Source organism: Montipora foliosa, chromosome 3, assembly GCF_036669935.1.
Source record: "Montipora foliosa isolate CH-2021 chromosome 3, ASM3666993v2, whole genome shotgun sequence".
Taxonomy (NCBI): domain Eukaryota; kingdom Metazoa; phylum Cnidaria; class Anthozoa; order Scleractinia; family Acroporidae; genus Montipora; species Montipora foliosa.
Genome location: NC_090871.1, coordinates 17,807,187 through 17,817,186, shown reverse-complemented (window position 1 = coordinate 17,817,186; position 10,000 = coordinate 17,807,187). Strand labels below are relative to the sequence as shown.

At 39.9% G+C, this 10,000-nt stretch overlaps 1 protein-coding gene across 1 annotated transcript in view; it reads right to left on the bottom strand.

Moving 5' to 3' along the window:
* Positions 1-4,559: 4,559 nt before the first annotated feature.
* The window catches only part of LOC137996953 (uncharacterized), an 18,568-nt gene continuing 13,127 nt past the window's right edge, over positions 4,560-10,000 (bottom strand). Inside the window, exon 6 of the mRNA XM_068842608.1 lies at positions 4,560-7,576. Within this exon, the coding sequence (XP_068698709.1) occupies positions 7,116-7,576 (461 nt within the window). The 3' untranslated portion in view covers positions 4,560-7,115. The remainder of the gene's footprint in view (positions 7,577-10,000) is intronic.

Sequence of the window (10,000 nt, the reverse complement as noted above, 5' to 3'; positions counted from 1 at the left end):
GAGGTATATATTTTTGTTGTGTTTACGAGGAAGTGATCTCCCTTGCTAGTAATACAATGAAATGTGGATGACCTCGGTACGTTGTTACCCAAATACGTTCCTGCAAGTTTCCTCCTTTTTCTGCTGTTATAAAATAGACGTCTCGGCCTTTTCTCCTTAATTCTGCTTGGTTCTAGGGCACGTCTATGTCGATGCTCACGCAAATCAAAACAAAAGTAAACAACTTTTGCTTATCGAGACCTGTATTTCTCCTTCGGAATGAAGTCTTTATTATCATTGAGAATCAAATAACTGTACAGCCTTTCCAACTACATCAAAGTTATTTTCTAAAGAGCTGATCACATTTTCCACTGATGACATCAAATCTTGTGAAACTAGAACAGAACTATACACACAAGATGGCAGTGAACACGATCGCTAATATGGCTATTTGAACAAAGGATATAAGCTAGACCATTACAAGAAACAAACTGTTTAACAATGAAAAAGAAAAAAACGTAATAGACAAAAAACTTATCTCCGTAGTCAATGGTACACTGAGCGGGAGGATATTTGTTCGCGGTGAAAATGGTCCAACCGTGAGGCCATTTGTCCGCTGTGCAAATGTTTTTACTTTGTCTTCAGAAGATTCCAATATAGCGTCCATTTGTTTGCGGAGTTATTTTCTTTCTCGCTGTCATCTTCAGAGTAGTTCTAAATAAGGTACCCGCTGCTTATTAAAGAATTAGTGTTTTGACTTGTATGACTTTCAATAGTTGAGTCCATTTCAGTTTACCCTGCGAGCAGAGTCTCTTTCGACCTTCCTTGATAAGTCGGGAAGAGGAAAGTAGACTCTGCTCGCCGCCTCCACATTATTTGATTTGCCGCTCATCCGAAGAATAGGATGAGTCAGTCCAGTTTTGACTTGTCAAACCTGTTTTTTTTTATTTTTGCGCATGATCAGTCGCCACGCGTCATCAATATTTTGAAATTTACAACAGCGTGGCAATTTTAACTGTTAGAATTCCCATGAGTTTTTCCTATATGTGTCGGTTACAGAAACTAGCCTGACAGAAACCTATAAAATTTTCAGTAAAAAAATAAAATGGCATTTGTAAGATATATGGACTATCTTGAGTTTCCAATGAAATGATTCCTTGATTGTCGTGTGTTTGCCGGAGTTGTTCGAAAATATTCCGACTTCTTCTTCGTTTTGTGGCTACTGGTCACGCGTGACTGACACCGGATACATAAATTTTCAATTTTTAACGCATGCTCAATACAAAATGTGGAAGCGGCGAGCAGAGTCTACTTTCCTCTTCCCGACTTATCTAGGAAGATCGAAAGAGACTCTGCTCGCAGGGTAATTTCAGTTACATTCGAGTATATTCTTGTTTCATTCAGTTCGCGGAACGACCCGTTTCGAAGCTGACGCTTGACATCTTTTAGTGTGGGTCTACCGCGGAAAGCGTATGCCTTTCTTTGTATGTGCTTTGAGCGCCCCAAGAAGAAATCGATTAAGGAAAACGCAATACCGATCTTCAGTAATCCCAACAACGCACCACAGAGCGCTTCATATTCTTGGATTACGTGGTTTGCTTTAAATAACCAAAGTAAACAGCGCCACGTGGCTTCTATTGTGCATTACCCAATCAAAACACCGCCACGTGCTTTCTATTGTGCATTGCCCAATCAAACACGGCCACGTTTTTCTATTGTGCATTTTGCTGCACAGGAAAAAAAAACTGAAATCTAACGTCTTTGATAACTCGAGCTCCTACGGGACCCGAGTAATGAGTTGCTGAAGAATAAAGCTTATAAGCGAGCGAAGAAGGACGGCTGTGTTCGCAGGCTAGGTAACAGACACAGACCCGGCTTGAATCTTCGGTACGGGTTGTACTGTTTTAGTTTTCACGGTTCCAATGTGGTTTATCCAGTACCGCATACTGTTTTCGTTTTCACGGTTGCATTGTCGTTTATCCAGTACCGCCTAAATTTGGGCTGACGAGGAAACTCATAATAAGTGAATAAGAACATATGGCCTGAACATACACGTTTAGGTCGACAGGCATGTCCCACACGCGATATGTCAAGGGTTTGGTATCGGATAAACTTGCGCAAACAGATAACGCAAAGGAACTGCTCCAAAAGAGAATTGATAACAGCTTAACCTTTAAAACAACAATTAATTTCCGGCGAACTCAGAATTAGCGTTCCGAAAATGTTCTTAAAGATAACAAGGTGTTTATTTCAAAGCTAACAGTAACAATACTAGCCTGTTTGTTGTTTCTCCTGTTTTGAAGTTTGGTTAATACGTTGTTGATGTATTTTAGTCATTACGTTTCACTTTATCCGCACTGATTTTATTTGATACAGGAAAGAGAAACACAAACACTGCCTTTCCGAAAATGGTTTCTTGACAGAAAAAGAAGCAAACAAAACATGAAAAGTATACACCAATGGGATTTGAACTCTTAACCTCTCGCGTGACGATCCAGCATGTATCGCACTGAGGTACCTGTGCATTACTCAAGAGCTTGAAAGTGTTTATCTTTTGTTTACGTACTGCAGGCCCAAGTTTATCGCTCACCCTGTACCTCAGTTCTGACAAAACAAGATTATCTTGTCGTTTCTGACTGCAGCACAGAGAAAACATGTACAAATTAGTTAATTCTGCAGATTCATATATAACGTAATGATAGGTGGCTTACTTTTAAGGAGTCTAGTACTCTGTTTTAAGCCTACCTCAGATTGAGCGGTTGAAACTTTTTTAATTATAAATCTGAAATTTGATTAAATTAAATACATGTAATTAAAACGTGCAGGCAGTCCTCAGTAACAAACAGTTTGGTAACCTTGAACTGTTTTAATGTTACAAATATCCCAACACAACCTTGAATGGGAAAAAAAAATTATGCGCTTGTTCGAAACCTAGACTTCACTCAGATCACAATTACTTCGTCAACGATCGATGCATCATAATTAACACACTTTCAAAATTTATTTTCCAAGTTCAGTGGCTAACAGCCACTTTGATCCAAGTTTAGAATGATTTCACTACATCATCCTTCACTTCGTGTTAAACATTTAGTAATCCGGCAGAGGCGGGGACGCAGTTGTCCCTTTCGTTAACAAACGATGCCATTCAGGAACGTGTGACTTGAGGCTTGAGTTATCTCGCTTGTTTTGCCTCTGTAAATTTATTTTCGTAGTCCACTAAAAATGCTCTTTTCCAGCATGTTGTATGAACTACTAAGTTACATTTACAGAGGTAAAACAAGCGAGATGAGTCAAGCCTGAAATCACGTGTTCCTTAATGTACGTCACAACTCATTCCAAACCAAGGGAAGACTGGTGCGAATGGTGGACCAAAATGGCGGCAAATTTGAACGTTATTAAAACTCTAAAAAAGATTGCATTTTATCCAAATCGAATTTTTCTTTCGCAGAAGTTCATTGGGTGATATATAGAATCAGATGAGAAAATAAAAATTTTGACGATAAAGTATATGTTCAACCAACCTCGTTCCCAGGACCTTTTCCCTTCCCTGGCCCCCGAGCCAGGGAAGGGAAAAGGTCCTGGGAACGAGGTTGTATGTTCAACATAAACGTGCGCGTTCGCCGATAATGAATGCATTAATTAAAAAAGAAATTGGAGAGGGTTTTCACTAATTCTGCTCATGAGTTTAAAGCAAAAGAGTTATCAGCGTGAACCCATGGGCAGAATTGGTCAAAACAACTTAAAGTCTCTTGCAAACAAAGACAAGATGGGTGGTAAGACTTTGGCGATGGTTTGGACGAATTCTGCCAATGAGTTCAAACTAATAACTCTTTTACCTTCATGAAAATCCCCTCTGAGCTCAACGGCTATCAGCAGTACGACTTTGGAGGTGGTTTTGACTAATTCTGCCCCTGAGTTCAAAGCAAAAGAGTTATCAGCGTGAACCCATGGGCAGAATTGGTTCAAACAATCCCCAAAGTCAAACTGTCCATACCTCCTGAGTTTCAAGGGAATGTTTCTGGAAGCAGACGAGTTACTAGGGTGAACTCATGGGTTTAATTGGTCAAAACTAGCTCCAACGTCATGTCCAAATAACCTCCAAAATCATACTACCCATATGCGCTAAGTCTTGAAAGCAAAACAGTTATTACGGTGTATGCATAGGTACAATTCGCCCAAACCAAATTCTACAGGTTTTGCTGTAAGTAAAAGAGTTTTAAAGGTGAACTTATGGGCAGAATTGGTCCATACCACTTCAGAAGTCATACTTTCTATATTTGCTAAGTTTCAAGGAGATGTTCTTATTAGTAAAAGACGCCCAAAGGGAACCTGCACATTCACGTTGACTTCGGAACTTAGTGGATATGCGTAGTATGACATTGGAAACTGAAGGCTTTTTCCAAGTCTACCCATGAGTTCTTTATCAAAACTCTGGGAGTTCCCTCCAAATCTCTTTGAAACACAGAAAAGATGTGTGTTATGAGTGTGGAGTTGTTTTGGACCAATTCTGCCCATGGGTTCACCGTAATAGCTCTTTTACATTCAAAACAATCACCTTGGAATTTAGTGGATATGGGTAGTATGACTTTTGAGGTGGTTTCGACAAATTCTGCTTATGAGTTCACTAAGTTCCAATCCGCTGACTTCCAAGGGAATTTCATATCTCTGTTGCAAAGAGAATTCCAGGGAACTGCCAGAGTTTTGATGAAGAATTCATGGGTAGAATTGGTCAAAACAACTTAAAGACTCTTGCGAACAAAGACAAGATGAGTGGTAAGACTTTGGAGATGGTTTGGATGAATTCTACCCATGAGTTCAAACTAATAAACTCGCACTTTAAATATAGTGGCGCAGCCACAGTAATGTAACAATACAATAAATTGCTAACAACACGGCCTTGTCCTTCCTGGAAATTCCTTGCTTAACGCCTTTTTTATATAACTAGATGCTTCTGTGAAGCATACACTGGGTTGCCTGTGGTACGTGCTACAGAAAATCAGAAGGCACTGAATTGTGTGGTATTGAAATACAGCATTCCAGTCTCTGAAGAATAACAAATAAAAGAGAAGCGAGAAACATTGGCTTCTGGGCTGACATGTTGATAATTTTCAAGTTCCCTCACAACTTCTTTTCACCACAAGTGTGCCCTATGAGCATCCGAAAACTTAGTAATACTAAACTTCACTGAAGTCAAGCCCTGTTTCGCGGGGTTAGTGTTGGGATGGGAGACCAAAACAATAAACCCCTCATAAAAAACAGAAACATCTGACCGAAAATACTATTAACGCTAACAAATGCGAACTCAGCAAGGTACAGATTCTGTTAGCTTGCTTTATGCAAAACAAATATTGATGAAAAAGCAAATAAATATTGATACACAGTTTTCAGAAAGAGCAGAAGGAAGTTTCCCGGACGGTCGATCGAGAATAAAATATTTACGACATGAAAACAACATTAATTTTGAACCTTGAATATAGAATATAAAAAGTTACGATCAGCGACAAACATTTTGGGAGATTTTTGCTACGTTCAAGTAAATTGCAAAATCGAAAGTGACATGGCCGGAATTCAGCGGGCGCCGTGATTAAGTTACCGCGGCATGTTTACTCGCCAAACAGTGGTGAAGCATCTGTGTCAAATGATGGCAAGATACCGGGTTTTTGTAAGTTTTTTTTCTGTCAAGTGTTATAAAGTTTGACAATGAAATGAGCGAAGTCAAAACAAAGATCACAATCGCCCAACTCTTGTTTCTTTTTCTGTCAAGTGTTATAAAGTTTGACAATGAAATGAGCGAAGTCAAAACAAAGATCACAATCGCCCAACTCTTGTTTAAGCAAAGTCAAAATTTACTCTCCAAGACGCGTACGACGTTATTTATCACCAGGTAATTCCATCATTTTGGAAATAGCAGCTACTTTATTATTCATCTGCGTCACAAGTTTTCACTGATTTTGGGCCTCATTTTGTTGAAACTCAAGCACGCTTCCAACAGGCCTGTAAACCTTAAGCTCGAAAATTCAATACACAACATGATATTATAATTCACAAAGGCAGAAAATACCACAGAATCCTTTTCCAGCGAAAATTTTATTGAAACAAACAACATATTTGCTCTTAGAGGCGAAAACCTCTTCCTATTTGATTGCGTGCGTGAAGACAAGAAACTCAATTGTGTCAAATTACCATGTACTTCAGGTAAATACTGCTCACTTTGATTTCGTCTCGACGGGCGATAGATTGTTGTCGAAGTCCAGTACTCGTCGCTTTTGAGATTCATGCCTAGTTTATCCAACTGACTTTCCATTATTGAGCTCCATAAGGGTATATTTTGTTTAAGGATCCACTAAAACGCCATTCGCGTTGCATGACTTTCGACGCCATTGCAGGCTAAGTTAATGATTCTACTGTGTCCACAAGAGAAATCTACGCAGTTCCACTACCCTCTCGATCCTAAGAAAATACGGGCAGAAGGCTCTATACAAAAAGACACTACTTACCAGGGGAGTGACAGGCAAGACTTTTACCGACACGGAAAAAAAAAAAAAAAAAAAAAAAAAGAAAAAAAAGAAAAAAAAAAAAAGAAAACAAACAAACTAAACGTAGACCTCGACTGGGTTTGACCATAAGCAACCCAGTAATTAGATTTTTACACTGTGAATTGCACTCCGAGCCGGTGAATTACCCTTTGGAATAAGTGTTGTGTTACATGGCATATTGCTGTTTGTTTCCTTAGCTGTAAGGGGTAATCTGGAGAAAAAACAAGAGGCTGGAGGTTATATTAACACGGTACTGCAACTACATTGGACTCCCTAAATATCCGCAGTGCCTTTGGCAAGCACAGCATTTGTAATAATGCCTCTTGTCAATTATTCAGCACAATTTTGGCTATCCATCAAAAGAGACAGATTTGGTTTAGGTGTTTGGATCCTTGTTGGCACCCAATTCAGATCATGTGACCAGATGATTCCTTTGGAAAGTAAAACCGTTCTGTTTGTACTTGTACATACTCTCATACACTAAGTTGTGTCACATGACAAATTGCACAGTTGTCATATGATTTGTATTGGGTGCCAACAAGATGTAAACATGTTAGCTGAATTATGTTAGCCAAATCCACCTATCGGCCGGTTCCTTCTTCATGGTACGTGTTTTCGTTTCCCGCCTTCAGATCTAAAAAGCACATCAGTAATATGTTTTTGCTTATGGGAAATATTGGCTATGGGGACAGCAAACTTTGTGCGCCCTTCAAACCGAGTCAAACCGCCAAATTCATCAGACAATCTCCTATAACTACATTTGAAGCTATCTGATGATTTTGTGGTTGTGGTCAGCAGCAAATGGTAGTATAGTACAGCCCACAAGTACACAATAGTTGTAGGAAGCCACTGGAACGTGTTCATGAGAAGAACATCCGTCTCAGAGTCGTAAAGGAAAATTTCAAATCCACTTCTAGATACTTGGATTGTGGGGAACAGAGTCCCCTCATAACTATACTGGGGCTTATAAGCAAAAGAAGATGTTATAGCAGTAGCAATGGCTTGAGAAAATCCTAATCCCATGTCACTTGAATCCTGCTTCCCTTCAATCAATCTACAACCTACAAAATGAATGCAAACAAAAAGATCAGAAACTGGTCTAAGTGTTTTGCTTTCTTTTTCCTCAATTGGCTGGCGATGGATTGTGGTAGGGAGCAAGTTTACATATATTTCTAGCATTCCTAGTATTCATGGCAATATAGTCGTGGCAAAAGTCTGGACGATAATCTGAAAAAATTTCAAGATACTACAAGCCATGTATTTTGCTACATCAACCTAAAGATTAATCAAGGGGGCACTCTGGATAATTTTGGGTTGGGGTGTGCCACTGTGAATCTGATACCCTCAGCCTATACCAACCTCGTTCCCTGGGTCTCCCTTCTCTGCCTCCCTTGGTCGTTGGAAGAAAGACCCTGGTTGCCGCTGGTCATGTGACCACCCAGAATCTGGGTGGCAAAAGAATCTGTTGGATCGGGGGGGTGGCAGAGTATTTTGTTTGTTGATGCGACAAACTTTGGCTTTGTGGGTTTCAAATCATGATCATCTAGCAGTCGCTAAAAACTACTCGTTCTATCGGGTTCGAAGTCGAATTTGCCGATGAAGGATGCTACACAATTTCTGCCGTTTTTAAAATATAGAAGACTTTCGTTCACAAAGAAATTCGACAGCCGAATGGAGCAGAAACTTTTTGACGGTTAGCAGAGGTAAAAGGTAGTGAAAAGGTCACGTACCGGATCGAAGTGAAACCAGCAGTTGATCATTCTTTTGAATCTTTGAATTCGGAGGTAATTTATTTTCTTCTTTGTGCGGTTTTTTGAATGTTAAACGTATTTCTGTCATACAGTCGATTAGCCGAGTATTCTGACTTGCATTCTACAGCAATGCGAAATGATTTACAGGTTTGTTTTGTTGACATCAAGCCGCACACTTTCTGTATCAGGTTTATGTCAGTTTATATTTAGACAGATGTTGGATCGCGGTTCCTTGGCGTAATCAAGAATTATATTTTGCAAAGTGGGTAATAAAACATCTTTTTTTTTAGCTAGCGAACAATGTGCCGTGAGGTTAATTCAGGCAACATGAAATAGCGAAACAGTTTTAGTTCTAGTGTTAAATAGACCGACTGGAATTGAAATCAGAGTGATACTTCAATAAATATATTTCGTCTGACGTGTGTGAAGCTTACAAAGGGAGTGAAAAAAAAAAATGTTAAAATTTTGATTTCATGTTAAGGTGCGACCGAAAGACGTTAATTTCACTCAAATTACCGCTTGAAACTAGGGTTAACGCTGAAGGATAGGGTTGCGGAACAAGGTTAGGGTTAGCGTTTGGGGTCAGGGTTAGCGCTTCGGTTTTGGTTAGGGTTATGGGTCGAGCTTAGAGTTAACGTTCAGGTCTAGGGGTATTGCTTAGGGTTAGGGCTAGTGCTCAGGATTAGGGTTATTGCTTAGGGTTAGCGCTAGCGCTTCGGTTTAGGCGAGAGTTAGGTCAGGACACGTTAGAGTTAGCGGTGTTAGGCCAAGGGAAACAATCTCGACTTGCACGAATCCATACCTAAGTAAAAGTCAATGAATAGTGGCTAGAGAGAGAGGTTGAACGTTTGCAAATTGGTTACGTCGGTAATTGAAATGTTTCTACTTGAAATTACTTTTTTGGTACAAAACTAATGCAGTAAAAATGGAAAAAATAAATAAAATAAAAACTGCTCGTTCCGTGAAATGATTATATCTGACAACACAGAAAGAGGAAGCCTTAAGCTAACACGCTGCTCATACAGAAAAAAAAAAGCCCATGAAACAGAAAATTTGTCTGCAAAGGAACGCTGAAGTACAAAGCAAAACTTACATTTGAGCTGAAGTTTTCTTCTTGCTATAGTTAAAGCTGCGATCAGGCGTTCTTTGTCTTTTTTCTTCGCGGCGGGCTCGATTCTATTGCAATTCAAAGTACATCTGCTTGGAAAACCATGATACACACTCACGGAACGCTTGCTTGCGAATTTAACCGACCTGCGATTTCTCTTTGGCCCGTAAAAATAACTTAGAAACTTCGAAGGTCTTCGACTTTGCTGCCTGGCCTTTCTCGCCAGTTCCCGGCCGTGTCTGAGTCACGCTAGCACACGATAGTCACGGCGCCTTACGTATGAAAGATTATTATGGGATATCCCAGAATTTTTGCAGCGGAGGATGTTAGTTAAGGCCGCCCATTTCAAGAAAATATTAAGAGTCTAGAGAGCAGTTCTAATTACCAATACTGACACATGCCGAAGTTTAGCAAATGAGGCCTAAGTCCGCGACGGAAGCTTCGTTTTGGAAGAAGAATCGTTTCTAGACTCTACCACCTGGCTCACTTGTTCTTCAATGGCTAAATTAACGGCGGACTTTAGCCATCTCGGAACAAAAACATGCCTCGGTTCTTTGAGGCATGCTGGTGACTTTCATCGAGGATCAAACGCTTAATGATGCCAAATCTCCTACCAGGCAGTCGCA